The sequence below is a fragment of the Pararge aegeria genome, chromosome 24 (genome assembly GCF_905163445.1).
Source record: "Pararge aegeria chromosome 24, ilParAegt1.1, whole genome shotgun sequence".
In the NCBI taxonomy this organism is placed as follows: Eukaryota; Metazoa; Arthropoda; class Insecta; order Lepidoptera; family Nymphalidae; genus Pararge; species Pararge aegeria.
In genome coordinates, this window is record NC_053203.1 from 2,289,107 (window position 1) to 2,310,646 (window position 21,540).

The following is a 21,540-nucleotide window of genomic DNA, read 5'->3' on the forward strand; positions in this document are numbered from 1 at the left end:
TCTTTAGCTACACCATCACTTCCCATCAGATGAAACGTTGATAGAGCGTGAACATTCTTAATTAAAAAAAAATCTACGCACCCATGATGTTCCGTCGCCAGGACCAAAGTGTTGAGGAAGACTAGCACGATGATGGCCCAATAGAAGGTTTGTGACTTCACAGCTTTCCTACAAGTCCTGCGCATGCGACGGTTCACCTGAAAATAGCTCAGCACCATTGTAGATTTGTAAGATTTTTTTTGACAATTTTTTCAAAACCTTAACATAGCTTTGTTTTGAAACATGTAGTAATTATCTTTTAGGCGATTTATAGACAATTTTTGTTTTTCTATCATTTATTGATTTAATTTTGTATTTTTACTTATAACAATGTTAAATTATAGGTAAACAAAAAAGCAGTATTATCAAAAAAGTGAATGAAAAATTGGATGTGGATGTTTTCTTTGCGATTAAGGTTTTGGTGCATCTCAATGAACAATTTAGATTAATTATAAGATTTATAAAGCATATGTGTTAGATAAAGTTAATATAAAAAATCAATATTTACTTTATCAAACCTCCGACAGTACATTTTGCAAGTCGTGACCTGAGGTGGATCGCCGTTTCCATTGATGTTGCTTTGAGAGTCATCGTTATTTCTGCGTTCCTTTTTATTACCTAGAATATTAAAAATACTTCTATTAGTAACCAGCTTATTTTATTCTTTAACAAAATCGTAATTTTTTAAGCACACGACTTATTTTCATGATACTTTTTTTTTTTTTTTAATAAAACGGCCTTTAATTTGTACCTTGCGAATCTTGGTTTTCCTCCTTCTGCCCCTGGTCGTTCTCCAGATCCAATTCCTCAGCAACAGTAATCCAGTTCAAGTAACCTTTTAAATCATCTTCAAACTGCTGTCTCTCTCTTGACTTCTGGAAATCTCCTCGGTTTTTTGCTTTCTCTCTCTCTTTTGAGAACTCTCTACAAAAAAATTACAATTTTTAACACGCTACCAAATATATATATGTCTTAGAATCATTGTTATAATCTTATATTTATTAATCTGCCGTGCTGTTATAATATATTATACAATACTGCGTTCTTCTAACAATACCGTCTAATATAGAATTTCAACAAGAATATGAATAAACAGAAAATATAAAAAGCTCGTATTAAAATCAATTAAATCTTGTATGTTTGTTGTTGTTTGTAAAAAATTGTAATAGACCGGGTCATTTGTCTAATTTTATGTTGTTATGAATATAATGATATCAGAATCTTCTTTGAGCCTGAACCTAATATATCCGGACAAGTATAATATTAAGCTTCATACTCGATACGTATTAAGTGCACCAAGAAAAATATCCTATACAAGTTTAAGAAAAAAACGATGTGCTTAACGTTCATGCTGATAAAATGACATACCCTGACAACACACCGAGAATTAGGTTCATCACGAAAAAATTGCCAAAGATGACCAACGTGACAAAGTATATCCACACCCAAGTGTTTCCCTTCACGTTTGCAATCTGCAATAAGAATAATTGAAAAATTTGTAAATACAAAAATAAAATATAAAAAGTTTGGAAAATCCAAAAGTGCACGCCTCATAATCTCATTTTTTTCACAATAAAATTGATTTTTTTTTAACTGAAACTTTCAATGCTCATTACAATTTTTTTTTTCATATTAATTATTATTCATTTTTTGTAAACAAGACACGGGTATGTCATAATGATTGCACATTGAAAGTTACAATTAATATTAGCTAGAATAATTACATGGAAATTTAACGACAGTGAATTGAACGCTCATATTAACTAAGAAATTATGTCGTGTGTTACTTTAGATAATTAAAAAAAAATTATTCCGATACGATCGTTTTTCGACCAATTTTGATGCCACATACACCCGTCCATACACGGACGTCCAGAAAAGATTATGTTTAATGTTATTATTTACTATGTTAAACAAAAAAATTGTTATTGAAATGTATTTTATGTGCCTGACAAATTATTTGACTTGATATTAGTGTACTCAAATTAACCTGTAAGTGCAATATAAATAACAAAAAATCAATTTCAGTTTCGAGAAAACTGCTTTTTTTGAAATGTCGAGAGTAGAGCACAACCTCAACGCTTCGCTTTTTAGGCGTGCAATTAGGTAAATTGAGGATGTAATGACAAACTATTCAAGCAAGACCGTAAAATAGCATCATGAAAGTTTGATACTACAGGATTATCCTTGAGCTTTCAACGTTATAGAAAACGCAAAGTGTCATTTAATAAGACACTTTGCATTTTTGAAGAACAATGTTGATATCCCTTTGCTGCGCAATAAAATCCAAAAGCTTCCAAAAGTTACTTAGGAATATATGCATGGAATAGCCAAAGATGGTAAAACGTTTCAAGTCTGCTACCAGGAGCATATAATATTCAAGGAGATGTGATGTAAAAAAATACTATTTTCCTTACAGCGTACATAATATCAGTCCAGCCTTCCAGGGTGATGCACTGAAAGACAGTAAGCATGGCATAGCCAATGTTGTCAAAATTTGTGATGCCGAAGTTAGGGCCATCCCAATGTTCCTTGCATTCTAAACCTTCGCCGCAATTCTTGCCGACATCTTTTTCACTGGAGCAAGGCGCCGGATCATCCGCCATATTGTCTAATACAAAACAAGAGGAAAAGTCAGTAATAACGCTGTAATATCTAACTTGCTGAATGAAGCGAGGTAGAAAAATGTTTTTTAAAAATTTTTCTCTGCATTTGCAAACGCTTAAAATTTTTATTATGGTTATGTAGTTTTGTACAATTTTCTAAAGGGACTTTAATGGGATCGAAATTTATCTATTTGCGTAAAAATCTGGTCAAACTGAAAACATCATATTTATAAAGCCAGGGGAAAAGTACCATCGTTTCATATTGTAGCTTAGTTACTCGTCCTGTAGCAATATACTTTTTCGAAATTTCTGATATTTTATAATTTGCTAACATTAAATGAACTTATAGAATAAAACAATCATCGATGCAAAGTAGAAAACGAAAAATCTCACCAGTTCCATTAATAAAACAAGTCTTGTGAAGAAGGCCGGAGAAAAGCTCCAGACCAATGATGGCGTAAATGATAATGACGAACAGCACCAAGAATGCGATGTGGAACAGCGGTACCATCGCTTTAAGGATCGAGTTTAACACTATCTGAAGACCTAAAAGTTATTATAAATTATAATAAATACCACACATACAATCATATACTGAAACATAGATTGAATGTTCTCAAACGTAGTTAAATAAAAATAATTACCACGTAAACATTATTGCGATGCAATGAAAATTAAGCTTAATTTGGTATACTCCGCGAAAAGTAGGAGAATATGTACGGTGCAATTTATTATTTCTTCGATGTATGTAAAATTATGCTCCACACCAAATAGATCTTCCGCAGAATACTCTCTTCGCACGTTACACTCACACTGTACGATGAACAATTGCTAAAAACAAGTTCCGGTGTCGGAACGAAACGTGCGTAGAGAGTACTCTGCGAAAGATGTGTTTTGTGTTGAGAATAGAGATTGAAGAAACTAGGAATAGCAGTGCCACATAAAACTCAGATGGTCTTACTGTTCACTATGTTTTCTTTATATTCAAAAGTAAGATAAGGTTATTGCATGAATGAATAAATACACTTTTATTGTACGCCAAAGAAAATAAGTAGTTACAGAGATATAAACATAGAGCAAGAGAGCACAATTTAGTGGCCTTATCGCTACATAGCGATTTCTTCCAAGCAACCAAAGGCGTAAAAGCATAAAACATAGTAGGTGGTGCAATTAATAAGATTTAAAAATTATACAAATATATGAATAATACATTTAATAAATAAAAAAAATTACTTATACTTGCGGGTAGGCAAATAAATCGCATCTCAACATTCTTACATTGTAACATCGCTGCTAGCGAGAAGTATGTATTTTACGTACACATACATACTTAATAACAGGAATATCTTTATTATAATATTTCTATCCGCTTGGTTCCTTTATATCAATACTATGATTACTTACTAGGTACTCCGGAGACCAATCGAAGTGGTCGTAACACCCTGAAGGCTCTCAAGGCTTTGACATCGAAAAGGTCTTTTGATATGTGCTGCAGGATCTGACTTGCTATTCTGAAAAATAAGTCAAACAAATAATTACAAGAGAAGAATGTCCCATATATGATTTTTTCGATATGACAAAAACCAATTTGTACAGTTTTTTTTATTTTGCCATCTTACATTAATTTTCTGACAAATTAACAAATATTGGTATATACAGGGTTAAGTAAAAAATATCAGAAAGCTCTCGGTCTGCAGTTGATTACATTAAAACTAACAACTTTTGTTCTACGACTTTATTTTAACTCGATAGTTTGTGAAATTATAAATTTTCAATATTTTAAATTGATTGGAACCGATCATATAGTTTCGTAACGTAGCTTTGAACTCGCACACTAACTACTCAGCTACATGTTTCAGCTCTAGTGGACAGGCACCTTTAGGTTTTGTCCTGACATACATATAATAGAAACATTATCGTAACATATCAATCAAGCTTTTATACGAATCTAGGTCATGAAAATGCTTGTCAGTAAGGCTTTCGCGCTAATTTCCTTTGTACGCCTAGAAACAGATCGAATTTATTGAATTCTCGTGGTGATTTGAGCTTTGTAAATATGTTAAGGCTGTATTTGTTTAGTGTAACTTTTATTTTTCTCAGCTAACAAGTGACTTTAGCTCCTTTACCTACGCTACTATCCGATGCTTGGTTACCATTCCAACACGCTTGGACCTGACAAATAATTTATACTACTACTAGGTTGGAAAAATACAGAACATACTTTTTCATAAAGCAAACAAAATTCCACTTGAATATGAAACGATGGTGTGTATTAAACTTTTTGTTGCCGGCTGTGTTTTTCCCGAATTTAGGGGAAAAAAATTGTACATGTAAAAAAGTGTGTATACGAAATTACGAGTAGCATGGCTCTCAAACAACTCTGGGAGACCTTAATACTGTTTTTTATTATGTAAACTAATCAATATTAAGTTAGTTATCATCATCAATTCAACCAATTGACATTGAAATCTGAAATATACAGTACGGCTAAAAAGGGCAGGAGACATTTTGAAAATACGAAATGTCCCCCCGCACAGTTTTATCCATTTTTCCAGCTAAGGATGTGTGGGGGACATTTTGAAAATATGAAATGTCCCCCGCACAGTTTTATCCACTTTTCCAGCTAAGGATGTGTGGGGGACATTTTGAAAATATGAAATGTCCCCCGCACAGTTTTATCCACTTTTCCAGCTAAGGATGTGTGGGAACTTATGTAAAGCGGGTTAAGCTTCTCATTTCCTTTGTTACTGTGCTTTGGCAAGTAATAGGTCATGTTCATGAGTAGGCCCAGTCATTGGGCGTCGTATTAATACTCCCTACTAATATTATAAATGTGAATGTAAGTTTGTTTGTTACGCTTTCACGCAAAAACTACTTAACCGATCCTCATGAAACTTTGTACACAAATTCTTGGAAGTGTTAGAAGTAATATATGATACTTTTTATCTCGACATTAAGCTAGGTTCCTTTCGGAGAGGGGATGAGTGTTTGACGATTTTACACCATAACTCCGACACATTATAACCGATCAAAATAACTATTTTTGTTAGGTATATAGGTTTATAATATGTGTTTAATTTTGCCCAAACTATGGTTGGAGATAGAAGACAGAACTTCTCAGCGGACAGCAGCAAACCCCTCATTTATAGCTTAGCGAGACTACATACTTTAATTTTGTTAACATCTACAACTAAATTTAATGCCACATCAAAAAACAAAATCAAACGCAGACGAAGCCGCGGGCAACACCTATTAATATATAAAAAAATAAAAAAAATATATTTATACTAAATTAAGCGTAGTTTGTGTTATGGGTGCTAAGATGACTGATGAATATTTTTGTTTTTTATGAATAATATACATAAATACTGATAAAATACATATAAACACCCAGACACTGAAAAACATTCCTGTTCATCACACAAACATTTTCCAGTTGTGGGTATCGAACCCACGGCCTTTGACTCTGAAAGTAGGGTTTCTGCCCACTGCGCCAATCGTCCTGGAAAATGTTTCGTGTTTATGAACATAAATTATTTTCATTGTCTGGGTGTTTATATGTATATTATAAGTATTTGTGTATGTATATTTTTCATCAGTCATCTTAGTACCGAAAACACAAGCTAACGCTTAGTTTGGGGCTAGATTGCGATGTGTGTATTGTCGTAGTATATTTATATATTTTATTTTATTAATTGTACTGCTGAGCTGTAATGTGGCTAACACACCACACATATTATAAATGTGATAGTCTGTTTGTTCGTTTGTCCTTCCTAACCCTAACTATCGCTTAGTTCAATCGCATTGCAGCCAATAAAATTGATTTTTGGAAAAAAGGTAAAACGACAAAGAGTAACATGGACAATGTTTTTATCCCAGGAGTACAAAACGATCCCACGGGATATTTAAAATACCTAAATGCGAACGAAGAAGACGGGCAAAAACTAGTAATTGACATTTCACTTGAATATGAAACGATGGCGTGCTTTCGGGACATACCAATACACTTGAGTATTATAAATCAACTGTGTTGATGTATTTAATATTGTGTTGCCAGCTGTCTCAAGGTTTTTCCAAAATTTAAGGGAAATTAATTATTTGTTAATTATTATGTATTTAGAAGAAAACTAGTTTTTAAAACTTGGTTTTAAGACATTAATTATCAAAAAAAAAAGAGTTTCACTTAATGAGAAATTAAATTAACATAAAAAGTAATGTTTTTTTATCGTCCAACTTATTAATTAACAATTAATAAGTTGGAATTTGTATTGTTTTTTTTTTTCTGTGTGCAATGAAGTGTTTATCTATGTATCTTTCTATCTAGTTTGCGTAGTAAAAAAGTAATAGATAAATAAAGGAGGCAGGTTTATAAATAACGCAATTTTAGATTATTTTAAAATTAGTTTACACTTTCTATACATAAACATACTGGCGTGGGAACTACGTAAAGAGATAAATAATGTAGCCACGGACAATTTACTGGTGTATCACACACGATACTATAATATCGTGGCAAGTATTATAGTATCGTGTGTGATACACCACTGAAGTGGCATGGTAAAAGAGATTTTAATTAGTCATATATTTAGTAACAATGTTGGAATTTCGGTCACGAAAATGACGATATAAAATTACGTAAATATAATAAACAAGTGAGCATGCTATTACGTGCTAACACAGTTACAATTTTGGTATACATACATTTTAGGCAGTGTATGCTTGCCAAATAAACTGAATTAATAAATAAATATACTACGATAGTACACACATTCATCTAGCCCTAAAGTAAGCGTGGCTTGTGTTATGGACACTAAGATAACTGATGAATATTTTTATACATACACCCAGACTCTGAAATTCATTCATGTTCATCACACAAAATTTTTTTTCGGGAAAATCCGGGAATCGAACCCACAGCCTTTGACTCAGAAAGCTGGGCGCTGCCCACTGTTTCAGTCGTTGAATATAGTAGTGCTCCCTCAATATGTATTTTTATATATTGTAGGGTGTTTTATGTATTGCTACTCACCCAATAGTGACGATGGTGAAGTCAAGACTGTTCCACGTGTTCCTGAGGTAGGCTCCGGGGTGGAATAGGAAGCCGTACGCGATGATCTTCATCACGCACTCAGCGGTAAATATAGCCATAAAGATCCATTCCACTTTCTCCTATAAAATTCAAATTCAAAAATTCCAAATTCATTTATTTCAACTAGTCCTAATATAAACAAGCACTTGCAAAAAAGTCAAGTTTGTCTGTTTGAAGTGACTCGAGCATTGGTTCGGGTGGCGGAGTTTTTTTTTTTAAAGCGGTCTAATATATGTTTTGAAATGTCAATTTAGAATGTTTCTAGTGACTCTACGAGTATCAATAGTTCTTAAAGCAAGATTTAAAAAAGTTCATATGAATTAATTTTAAAGTTTTCGTAGCTACGTGGCTATGTGACTTACCAATTACCACTTTATCTCCGTGACCAGTTGAGCTATGTCAGTTCTTAATTCTCAGTACTAACCCGGATTCGAAAAGCACGTTAAGCCATCGCGTCGGTCCCAATAATTGTTACCAACATGAGATAATAGTTGTTAAAACCCGCAAACATACCTTTGTGGGTTAAAGATCTCACATTATGTGAGAGGAGACCAGATCTCGTCAGGGCCAGGACATAATAAAAGAACTTTAGCAGAGGTCCAGCTCGAGCACAGGTATTGTGCTCAGCCGTTCAGCTGATGATACTTTTTTAATGGTAATAATTGACGGTCCAAGCAGATGGCCTACCATTTGATACATAGAAAGCCATAGACTACAAACAGAGCAACAGTTGTAGGTGTTGTCTTATGTGCCTGTAATCCCGCAACCAGGCCCTTCAGACCGGAACACAGCAACTCTGCTTGGTGGCAGAAATAAGCATGGTGGTAGTTCTCGGACGAGCTCTGTCATAAAAAGCGCGCGAGATTCTATATCTAGTAGTAGTAGATACTACTAGATATAGAATCTCGCGGTTAACTTACCAATATTTGGTTGGTGTCGTTTGTATCTCCAGATGGATATGGTGTGAAGACAGCTAAAGCGATGCAGTTAGCAAAGATTGTCGTCAGGATCATATACTCGAATGGTCTGGTGATTACTTCAGGAAATGATCAATAACTTAAATTACAACCCACCATGCCAGGACCCACTTTTATAACTCTGAAAACTTTACATTCTGAGAGGAGACACAAACTCCGTAGTTTGCCGGTAATGGATTGATGATGATGAAACCGTTATTCGAAAACCCAATAAAAACACCCAGACGTGTCAGAAGATGCCCTTAGACGTTTCACCCGATTAAGTCGAGCCCTGAAGCTAAACCCTTGGCCAGCTTCGTGTTGCAGCCCTTATACTGCATTCCACCGAAACCATAACTTTTTTTTTTCATTCCTTTACAAGCTAGCCCTAGGCTGCAATATCACCTGCAGGTTATAAAAGGATACTTCCATTCAACAATATCATAGCACAGCTTCCTTAACGGATTCTTCAAGTCTAAACATAAAAGACTCCTCTTCGGTTTCTCTGGTTGCGCTTTGCCCCGGGGTCGGGCGGGTTTCTTGGGTAGTTGCGCCGTCGACTGCCCTGTATCCGGGGCGTCGACATCCGGAGTCGTCGCACCAGTAGCTTGCGGTTGTTCCGCCATCTTCACCTGTAACAAAAATAGGAGGGGTTAAAATTAAACTGGTTTCATCATCACTAATTCAACCGTTTGACGTTCACTGCTGGACATAGGACTTGTGTAGGGAGTTCCGATTTCCACGGTTTAGAGCCGCTTGAGTCCAGCGGCTACCTGCGACGCGATTAATGTCGTCCGTCTAACTCGTCCTGGGTCGACCAACGCTCCGCTTATCAGTGCGGGGCTGCCATTCCAGCACCTTGGGACCCCAACGTCCATCCCTTCTCCAAACCATGTGCCCCGCCCACTTCAGCTTCGCAACTCATTGAGCTATGTCGGTAACTCTGGTTCTTTTACGGAACTCCACATTTCATTTGATCACGAAGAGATACCCCAAGCATAGCTCTCTCCATCGCGTGCTTAGTGACTCTGAGCCTTCATATGAGGCCCATACTTAGCGACCATGTTTAGGAGCCATAGGTCATCACATCAGATTGTGATATCTATTTCAGTTATCGATTATGATATCGATATTTATATCAATTATGATATCGATATTAATATCGATTACGATATCGATTATAATATCGATATTGATATCGATTATAATACCGATATTGATATCGATTATATCGATTTTTTTATCGATATTAATATCGATTACGATATCGATTATGATATTGATTTCATTTATCGATTATAATATCTATTACGATATCGATTATGATATTGATTTCATTTATCGATTATAATATCGATATTGATATCGATTATTTTATTTATATTAATATCGATTTCAGTTATCGACAATAATATCGATATTGATATCAATTATGATGTCGATATTGATATCGATTAAAATACCGATATTTATAACGATATCGATTACGATATCGTTATCGATATCATAATCGATATTATAATCGATATCGTAATTCGATATTTATATCGATTACGATATCGATTATGATATCGATAACTGAAATCGATATCATAATCGATATCGTTCGTATTGTTTACGACATCGATTATGATATCAATATTGATATTTATTGCGATATCGATTATGTTATATATTATAGTAATCGTGTACGATATCAATTAGTATAACGATATTGATATTTATCGACAATGATATCGATAATTTACACTTATTTGTACGCAAAACATAAAATAATACAGATACAATATATCAAAAATAAAAATGTAGAAATACAAAGGCAACCTTTGTATGAGAAAACCTGTGACGATTAAAAGACTCATGAGACAACACCTACCACGTCCTGTTTCCACCGCAGTTTGGTGGAAACAGGACCTGTTTGTAGGACTAGTTAATCCCTATCCCTATCCCTACTAATATTGTAAATGTGAATGTAATTTTGTTTGTTACGCTTTCACGCTAAAACTACTTAACCGATCCTCATGAAACTTTGTATAGAGGTTATAATATGTGTTTAATTTTGCCCAAACTTTGTGTAGATCTGAATGTGGTTGCAGATAGAGGACAGAACTCATCAGCGGACAGCAGCAAACCCCTCATTTAAGAATTAGCGATACTGAATATATAAATATTTTTTAGACTTACAACTAAATTGAATGCATGAAATCAAAAAACAAAATCAAACGCAGAAGAAGTCGCGGGCAACAGCTAGTTAACTATAAATAAAGTATCGGAGAAAATTATTTTTTTAATTATATAATTGATATCAATATCGATATAATAATCGATATTTTTATCGATATTATAATCGATAACTGATATCGGTTTTGGTATCGATTACGATGACTGCTTACGCACCAGGTTTTCACAACTCTGTGGTAAGTACAATAACCGAAACATCTTCCAACATAAGACACATTGAACAAAACAGCCCAATCAAAACGTAATCGGTCATAAAAGACAATTTTCGAGGAAATACAGCAATTTCCAGTTTACGACGTCAAACCTGACGTTATGTGCCTATTATAATGATTTGCACCGTTGAGTAATATGTTACGTACTAGAGTGGTGGATTGAAATATTAGGTAGATTAATATCGATTACGATATCGATTACGTTATCGATTATGATATCGATTACGTTATCGATTATGATATCGATTGTAATAATCGACTATTGCTATCGATTACGATACAAATTACAGTTATCTATGTCAAAATCGATATCATGTCGATATCAATATCGATATAAATATCGACGACTTCGAAACCTGACGTTATGTTCCTACTATAATGATTTTCACCATTGAGTAATATGTTACGTACTAGAGTGGTCGATTGAAATATTAGGTAGATTGATATCGATTATGATATGGATTACAGTTATCGACCGCAAAATCGATATCAAAATCGATATCAATGTCGATATTGACAACGTCGGAACCTGACTTTAGGTTTACTTTAATGATTTGCACCATTGAGCCAAAAACGTGTCACCAAGCCATTAATAATTCGGAAGCGACGGCTAGTAAAAACCGTTCAAAAGGATGGTTTTTCTGCCTTACCCCTAAAAGGTTAGCCCGCTTCCATCTTAGACTGCATCATCACTTAACACTAACTGCTCATCATTATCTACATTGGTCAACTCTCAGAGTGAGACTATACAAGCAATCCAGTTATTTATAACAAAGTTAGAGGTACGTCCCGGGGATCGAACTCGGTACTTCCGAAAGGGAAGCTGATGCCTTACCCACTAGGCTATGACCGATTTTTTTACAACTAGTAGTGAAAAAAAAATCCATAGTATCAACTTCCATATGTAAAGTTGTGACAGACGGACAAAGACATAGGGGTTTGTTTTAAACAATGCCTGGAACGGGATCCTGAACCTCCTGAATCCTGGCGCAACGGTGAGCGCTGTGAATATAAGTAGCAGTTCCCGACTTCGATTCCTGTCAGAGGGATTTTGGGAATTTATTATTTCTGAATTTTCTGGTTGGAGGCTTTGGCCGTGGCTAGTTACCGTCCGATCGACAAAGACGTACCGCTAAGCGATTTAGTGTTCCGGTACGGTGTCGTGTAGAAACCGATTGGGGGTATACACTACTGCGTAACAGGTTAGCCCGCTACCATCTTAGACTGCATCATCACCCCCAGCAGATAAGGGCTAACCTGTAGTGGAATAAAAAAAAAAGAAACTCTTTGATTTGAGTGTTGCAAGAGTTTCAACCCTCCACACTGTTTTAAGAACAGATGTTCTTATAAATACACATTAATGTCAAATAACGCGTTACTTTTAGCTTTTATAGCCCCAAAAATAACATAACAACATCGTGAAATTGCAACTGAAGTTTGTACGTCTGTACGTAAACAATCAACTTTCTACAAACACCTACAGAGATAAGTTCAAGGTATTCAAACAAATATTGTCCATAATATTTATGAACGAGATTTTTTTGCAATGTATTTTTATCTGTAGGTACTAGGGGAGAGTTTTCCCCCCACAAATCATCATCATCATCATATCAACCCATGACCGGTCCACTACGGGGCACGGGTCTCCTCCCACAATGAGAAGGGGCTAAGGCCGTAGTCCACCACGCTGGCCCAGTGCGGATTGCTTGACTCCACACACCTTTGAGAACATTATGGCGACTCTCAGGCATGCAGGTTACCTCACGATGTTTTTTTTTCACTGTTGAAGCAAGTGATATTTTAATTACTTAAAACGCTCATAACTTAGTAAAGTTAGAGGTGCGTGCTGGGATTTGAACTCAGCCTCCCGAAAGTGAAGTAGAAGTCCTACCCACTGAGCTATCAACGCTCTCATTGATAGGTTGCTTAAATTTTCATGATTTACTTTACAAATTCAAAATTTCTTTATTCATGTAGGTCTATCACAGGCACTTGTTAAGCGTTCATACATACATGTTTACATAATTGTAAGGGGATGGTGATAACTTCGTTCGCCAACTTAAACCAAAAGCTACGAGGGTTCCGAACGCGCCCTGGTCTAAGAGCCCACAACAAACTTAGCCGGGTATTTTTTTTTTGTTATCACCATCATCTTTTTCCACCCATAACTGGCTATCTTCAGGTTACGGGACTCCTTTTTAAGCAATTAAAATATTGCTCCCTGCAACGGTGAAGGAAAACATCATGAGGGTACCAGCATGCCTGAGAGCAACTCTGTAATGCTCTCAAAGGCGTGTGGAATCCACCAACCAGCACTTAGCCAACGTGGTGGATTACGGCCATACCCCTTCTCTTTGTGAGAGGAGACCCATGCCCTGTAGAGGGTCGGTAACTGGTTAATATGATGATCAATATTAATGGAACTTGTGGTGTAAATAAGATTTAAAATAAGTGAATGTCCTTTTAGTGGAAGTGGCCTTAGCGCAGTGGGGGGTTATTACACCATATTCAAGAGCTTTTCGTTGTCTGCAACACATTTTTTCTTTTTGTATACAAGAAGGAAAAATGTAAGGGCGTATAATCGTCTTTATCAACTTACTAGCTGTTTTGTCTGTAGCCCGCGACTTCGTCTACGTTTGATTTTGTTTTTAAAGTATTCAGTATCGCTTAGCCTTAATCGAGGGGTTCGCTACTGTCCGCTGACAAGTTCTGTACTCAAAATTAAACACATAATATAACCTCTATAGTACAAAAATAATTGTAAAATCGTCTAACACTTTAATCCCCTCTCCCAAAGGAATCGAGCTTAATGTCGGGGTAAAAAGTATTGTATATTACTTCTAACACTTCCAAGAATTTGTGTACAAAGTTTCATGAGGATCGGTTAAGTAGTTTTTGCGTAAAAGCGTAACAAACAAAGTTACGTTAGTTAGTAGTATAATATTAGTAGGGATAGCGATTTGCATTAAAGAGCAAGAAATAATGAATGAATGAATGAATATACTTTCATTGCACACCACAAAAAGTAGATAAAATATTAAAAGTATAACAAAACAACGTATACAATTTGGCGGCCTTATCGCTACATAGCGATTTCTTCCAGGCAACCAATGGCGAAGATAAAAAATAAAGAAAAAGTTAGGTGGTGCTTATATACAAATACCCATAAAATAAATATTTTCTACAACATTTTTAAGTCAATGCCAAGTAAAATGTAAAACCTTTCTTTCTAAGGATTACTTACACAATAAAAATGCTTGGATGTGAATTGATCTAACTTACTGTGAGATGGTAATAACAAAAAAAGAATACCCGGCTAAGTTTTTTGTTATCACCATCTCAGTTAATTAATATTTAGCTATGTAGTTAGAGCAATCCATACCCAAGCTTTTTGATCGTTCAAGTATTCCCTAATTTTATAATAGGATAAGCTTACGTTTTATATAAACTTTGAACTTATTATGAGACATCTCAGTCTCATTACTAAAAGCACTGTTGCATTTGTAATATTAGTTAGATTATCGTGAAAAACGTTTCATCGCTGAACGCTCTAAGTGAAGTGATGGTGAGTCGTAACTCGCAGCAGTTATTAAGATAACGTCGGCTCTTAGACTAATGGAAGTTTAACACATACGCCATTTTCACATAAACCGGTAAATGAATGAAAATAAATAAATACATATACGACCGATTGGCGCAGTGGGCAGCGACCCTGCTTTCTGAGCCAAGGCCGTGGGTTCGATTCCCACAACTGGACAATGCTTGTGTGATGAACATTAATGTTTTTCAGTGTCTGGGTGTTTATCTATATATTATAAGTATTTATGTATATTATTCATATTATAATTATTCATCAGTCATCTTAGTAGCCATAACACAAGCTATGCTTACTTTGGGGCTAGATGGCGATGTGTGTATTGTCGTAGTATATTTATTTATTTTATATTTATATACGACTACGACAATTTCGCCTCGTACGAAACCCGCGGGAAGAGGAGGTGTGGTGATAATTGTATTCTGATCTGCCGTCACCACACGGTACGTGATCCATATTAGATGATTGCTGACCATAGACTAACTTAGACTAACATAGCCAATGCATAAGTTTAAACATTTTTAACAAAAGGATAAATATTTTTAAAAATCTAATTATGAAGCACTATTTCACATAATCTTTAGGGAAATCATATATATATATATATTATTTTTTGAGTATTTATTTTTTGTTTCAACTTTAATTTTATCTTTACTTTCTGTTTAATTTATTTCCAACTTGTGTACACATACTTTGGGTTGTAGCTTAGAACGAAACTTGTTATTACTTATATTTAGATCTACTTTTAGTTATTACCTGTTTTGTGTACCTAATAACAATAAATCATAAACAATGTGTTAAAACACATTTAATAAATCGTGGTCACTACACGTTTGATCAATTCCTTAGCGACAAGGCTGCGTGGAAGCAGGCTCCGCTCTCATCTCTCACAAGATAATAAATTTAAAACATTGTAAACTGTAAAATGATGTTAAAAAAGAGCTATCAGCCGAGCTTTTTGTCGAATCTTCTCGGTGGAATCTGCCTTCCGAACCGGTGGTAGAGTCACTACAAACAGACTGACTTGAAGTTTCAAAAGTGCTTATAAACTAAAACTACTTGAAATAAAGGAATATTGAATTTTGAGGACAACGCCTTGCATTGTACCCGGCTCAAGTCCGAACAAGCATGGAGTACTGTCACATGTGGGATGGGTATGCCAAGTACAAACTAGAAGCTTTAGATTCGGTGGATCATCGCGCCAGGAGAATTATAGGTAACAAATCGTTAACACAGGCGAAACTACATAGTCTCCAGCACCGACGCAATGTCTGTTTATCGGTTTTTTACCGAATATGCTTCGGTGAGTGTGCTCAGGAACTTAACAATCTTGTTCCTCCTTCCCTGTTCCACTACAAAACAGCGAGACACCGTAAGCGGTGGCATCGTTATGTGGTTGATATTACATGAAAAGGCACGAAACGTTTTTTATCCTTGTTTCTGATACGTATAGATGTGAAAAGCCCTCCCGGCAACTAGGTTTCCTGCCACGTATAATTTGAGTACCTTCAAGGCAAGAGTGAATAGGTTTTTCTAGGCAAGCGTGCACCAATCTAGACCTTATCATTGCTTTCTAACTGGCATGATTGTCGACAAGCGCTGGCCTATCGTTAATAAAAAATGAGTTTTTGAATTTGAACTAAGCTAAAACGTCACGCTACAAGGTTCACTCAATGCACAGTCTATGTGAAAGCACCATTTCGTCTAGACGGCCGCTCATCGTTCGGATATAATTTACGTATACAGCCGAACTTTTGTGTTAAGAGTTGAATTCATATATCGGGTTCAAGGGTAGTAAATAATATTGTATTACTTCAGTAAAGTACATGAGTACAGTAACGCAAGAAATACCTTTATCTATATATATAAAACGCAAAGGTGACTGACTGATCTATCAGCGCACAGCTCTAACCGCTTGACGGATGGGGCTGAAATTTTGCACACAGACAGTTATTACAACGTGGGCATCCAATATGAAAGGATTTTTGAAAATTCCAACCCTAAGAGGGTTAAATGGGGGATAAAAGTTGGGATAGAATCCTTTATTTATCAATTCATTTTTCAAGTTAATTCCATGAAACTTTGATTTTAGGTTTTTGATTAAAATAAAAAAAGAAATACGTGTTTCACATATTTCAAAAAGTCCAACTCCAAAGGCATCAAATAGGGGATGAAAATTCATATGAGTTTATGATTTTTTAAGTAATTTACGTTCATATTTCTATTACAAGTTTCTATTAGCAGCAAGACATTTTTTAAACTTCTTTAGCTAAAATTGACCAAATCAAATATTGAACTTAAAGTGAGCGAAGCCGCGGGCCAAAGCTAGTATATAAATAAAAAGCGGCGATAGCACAGCACCTCTGACTTTTCTTTGTTATGAGCGTTTAAGCAAATATCTCTTACTTGCTTCAATGGTGTAGGAAAAGATCGTGAGGAAACCTGCATGCCTGAGAGTTCTCCATTATGTTCTCAAAGGTGTGTGTGTCCACCAATCCGCAAGCTTTGCAAGATCGGCGGTAACTAGCCAGGGCCGAAGGCTCCAAAAATACCAGACAAGAAAAAATACAGAATACATGTTGATGTTGGAAAACAGCATACTGAGTGTCTTGCCGGCTCTTCTCGGTAGAATCTCTTTCCGAACAAGTAGTAGAGTCACTACACACAGACATACTTAACATTTCAAAAGTGATTATAAAGTAGGCCTACTTGAAATAAATGAATTTTGAAACACTTCATCAAATCAATATTAAATTAAAATGAGACCACTTCGGATTAAAGTCCTTTCTACAAGAAAAATATTTTTTTAAATGCGTGTGTAAGTGACGGTGATACACACATACCTAAATACCCGAATTTATAACCTCCTTTTCAACGAAGTCGGTTAAAGAACATTATATGAGTTGAAGAATCTCAAACTGAAAGTATGACGCTAAATCATAATAATGAAGCCGCATTAAAGCTTTGAAGGATGCAAATTCGAGTCATAAAAACTAATTTGAAATGCAATTTGTGCACCATAAACAAGCGGAACCGGGTCAGAAGGTATATTTATAGAGTTCCCTTCGAGCATTCCCCTTATAGTAAAACAGATGATTGCTATTTACGTTCATGGACGCTATGGTATTTCCTTTGATCTGGTATTTGGTTTGAATCGGTAACATGATTAAATACAAACAACTATATATATATATTTTTCAAATATGTTTAGAAATGTGAGCATTATTTTGACACAGATAAATCGAAATTGCTGTACTGGCTATACACATACGAGCAACGGCCGGCAAAAATTTAATGGAAATTCACATCCGTCGGGGTTTAGGGGCCAAATAAATTACATACTCAACTCATATCTGTCGTGTAATTTGAAAATGGATCGGTCCAAAGCATGGCAACCAAGAAAATCCTTATAAACTAGGCCTACATGAAATAAACGAATTTCGAAATTAGAATTTAAAAGGTTTTTTTTTTTAAACTTCGAACTGGCTTGCAAATAGACAACTGTTTATTGTTATAACAAATTAACTCTTTCACGTGTGAAAAACCGGGAACCTGAAAGCTTCGTAGAAGAATCGATTGAAAATAAAAGTAGCATTACAGCATAAGAGAGCGTCGTGCCACTTTTCGTGACGGCATACGGGTAAATTTTACTATCAAAAAGGTTATGTGGTTTACATCAACAATTCTTGAATATAGTGATAACGAAGATCTATTTGGTGTGGAGTATAAGGATTGAAGAAATTATTAGTTACACTTTACAGGTAATTATGCAGTCTAAGATGGTAGAGGGATAACCTGTTAGGGAGTACAGTAGCCATACCCCTAATTGGTTTCCACGCGACATCGCACCGGAACACTAAATCGATTAACGGCACGTCTTTGTCGGTAGGGTGGTAACTAGCCACGGCCAAATTCTCCCACTAGACCATACCAGACAAGATTCAGAAACTACAAATTCCCTAATTGCCCCTGAAACGGGGACATCGGGGTATACAAATAATTAGCCCGTAGACCATTCTATCCCACTTCTGAAAACCTTCTAGTTGCTTCATGTATACATCATAGCAACTCATGCAAAAGTACCTACTCGTTTATATCCGGGCTAAAAGCATAGAGCAATAACCTTATTTGTTATGAAGCCAATACGGAAGCTTTAGACGTCATAAAAATAGTACCTAAACTAGCTTATGCCCGGACTTCATCCGCGTTCGTTAATGTTTTTAAAGAATAGCGTTGCGAAATGCGGAAATGTAATTTTCCGCAATTAGATTTAATATTTCCGATCATCATCATCATCATCAAACTACCCGGTACTGGACACGGATCTCCTCCCACAATCATAAGGGTTTCAGGCCGAAGTCCACCACGCTGGCCCAGGGCGGATTGGTGGACTTCACACACCTTTGAGAACTTTATGAAGAACTCGCAGGCATGCAGGTTTAATCACAATGTTTTCCTTCACCGTTGGCCCATAACTTAGAAAAGTTACAGGTGCGTGCCGGGATTCGAACTCGGTCCCCCGAAAGTTTCTTCCGATGCGCGTGTATAATTATCAGATATACGCTATTAAAAGCCTATCTATTAATATTCTGAATACCCTTACTATTATATATATAATTGCGAATATGCGTTTGCTTGTTTGTTTTTCCTTCCTTACGCACTAAATTAACCTTACGATCAACTTGATTTTTTACAAAGAGTTACTCTATGTAAACATAAGTAAAAGTAAGTTAGTTATAGAAAGTACGGAGATAAATATGGGCTACTAATAGAGTAATCTATACCATCACCACGTACGTCATGTGTTCGATACTACAGATTTTTTTCAGTGAAACGAAACAACAAGATCACGGTGCCAAAGAAGAGTTAGCGCGTGGAAAAATCTGTGAACTCTCTTCACTGTACAGTGAATAAAGAGAGTTCACAGATTTTTCAGTACCTTCAATTAAGCATTTACCAGTTTTGTTATTATATTCATTTGTGTTACAATATTTTAGGGGTGTAAGATATCTCTTGTTCTGTGAAGTAAAATGCAATTTATATTTTGTTTATACTCGTATATAAAACGGTTCCCACATTATTTTTAAAACGGTAATAAACGTGGAAGAAGCAACAGCTAGTGAATGCGATAAGTAAGGCAACTGAAGCCCTTTTGCTTCACTGGAGGGGAACCCCTATTTAGACAAAAGGCATCCAGAGTGATGTGAAGCGGATATGCCCTTGACCGAGTTCTGCATCACCCTATACTCGTGACCCCAGACAGAACGCTTTCCGCGAGCCTCATTTGTAAGAGCCTTTCGCACAACATACGGACCCGACAGCAAATCCACCCAGACCAAGCAAAACTGAGCCTTCTGTTATTCGGCATAGAGTAAGTTGTTCTTAAAAATAACTGCCAAGTGCGAGTTAGCACCGCGCACGGAGGATTTCGCATTTTTAAAATGACGTTTACAAAAAAATCACGACAGTTGTATGGGAGCAATATTGTTATTATAGCGGCAACAGGAGTACATCATCTGTGAAAATTTTAACAGTCTAACAATCACAGTTTATGTGAAACAGCCTGGTGACGTACAGACAGAAATATACGGACAGCGGAGTCTTAGTAAAAAATCGATTTGTGTAGACCAATATTTAAAAGTTTAGGAATCCTTACACTTCCTAGTATATATATAAGTTGGGGAAATTGAAGAAAATTCAAAACATTTTTTAATATTGTTTGTTTACATTTAACTAGAGTGTGTAAATACCATTTTGTTCGATAACTTTTTGCCATCTTGTAGGTAGGGACATAATCCCATTGCTATAGAAATTTTGTGGCTTGTGATTAAAAAATTTCGCTTTTTTTTTTTCCTTTTTTGTAGTAAAATTTTAAAATGTATCAAATTTCTTTATTAGATTCACTCATCTTCACAGAACGAAAAACTAATAAAAAACACACATTTTCCTAATTTGAATTTCGAATTATCTTCTTTAAAATTTGAACTTTAATTGATACCAAAACCAGCCAGATACAAATAGTATAGCCAAAGAGATTTTATTACAAGTTCATACATACTATAATGCGAAAAGACTTTTTCCCCAACCCACTATTTTAGAACTAGCAACTTTCGTTAAATCAACCCAGATCACTTTAGGAGGTTACTGATTTATTTCCAAGGCGCTCTTGAAACAAAGACAGATTAATTTTCAATAAGTGCCCTAGGACAGCCATGTATTTGAAAAACTTTAGTACCATGTGCGTAAAAACATTAAATTCAATTCCAAAATCAATCTACGGCCGACTGACCCTGCTTTCTGAGTTCAAGGCCGTGGGTTCGATTCCCACAACTGGAAAATGTTTGTGTGATGAGCATTAAGTGTTTTTCAGTGTCTGGGTGTTTATATGTATTTTCTAAGTATTAATTCTATAGTATATAATTCATAAAAATATTCATCAGTCATTCTAGTACCCATAACACAAGCTACGCTTACTTTGGGGCTAGGTGGCGATGTGTGTATTGTCGTAGTATATTTATTTATTTATTTATTTTAATCAATAGCCGTATTAACGCATCAAAAATTAAAAAATACATTGGAAAAGTGGCTATTGAGCAATGTATTTTATTCGATTGATGAATTTCTGCAATTTAAGCCTCAGAACTAGATTGTTTATATATACTTGACCAAATTATGTATGTTGGGGTTGCCTGACCGGATATTTTGCGACTTTTTATTTTATCAACAAGATTTTATCACAATATATTCATACATATAAATGCATTTCATTTCAATAAGGTTCCGTTTTATGCTTTGGATACGG

The 21,540-nt window shown here is 35.5% G+C and overlaps 1 protein-coding gene across 1 annotated transcript in view; it reads right to left on the reverse strand.

The window, feature by feature from the left end:
• Positions 1 to 21,540, reverse strand: part of LOC120634607 (muscle calcium channel subunit alpha-1-like) — an 82,700-nt gene that overhangs the window by 31,054 nt on the left and 30,106 nt on the right. The window contains exons 2-11 of the mRNA XM_039905337.1: positions 9,117 to 9,322; positions 8,655 to 8,760; positions 7,675 to 7,814; positions 4,050 to 4,156; positions 3,039 to 3,191; positions 2,457 to 2,650; positions 1,408 to 1,511; positions 791 to 963; positions 548 to 657; positions 82 to 197 (exon numbers count right to left, since the gene is read on the reverse strand). Coding sequence (XP_039761271.1) covers positions 82 to 197; positions 548 to 657; positions 791 to 963; positions 1,408 to 1,511; positions 2,457 to 2,650; positions 3,039 to 3,191; positions 4,050 to 4,156; positions 7,675 to 7,814; positions 8,655 to 8,760; positions 9,117 to 9,316 — 1,403 coding nt within the window. The 5' untranslated portion in view covers positions 9,317 to 9,322. The remainder of the gene's footprint in view (positions 1 to 81; positions 198 to 547; positions 658 to 790; positions 964 to 1,407; positions 1,512 to 2,456; positions 2,651 to 3,038; positions 3,192 to 4,049; positions 4,157 to 7,674; positions 7,815 to 8,654; positions 8,761 to 9,116; positions 9,323 to 21,540) is intronic.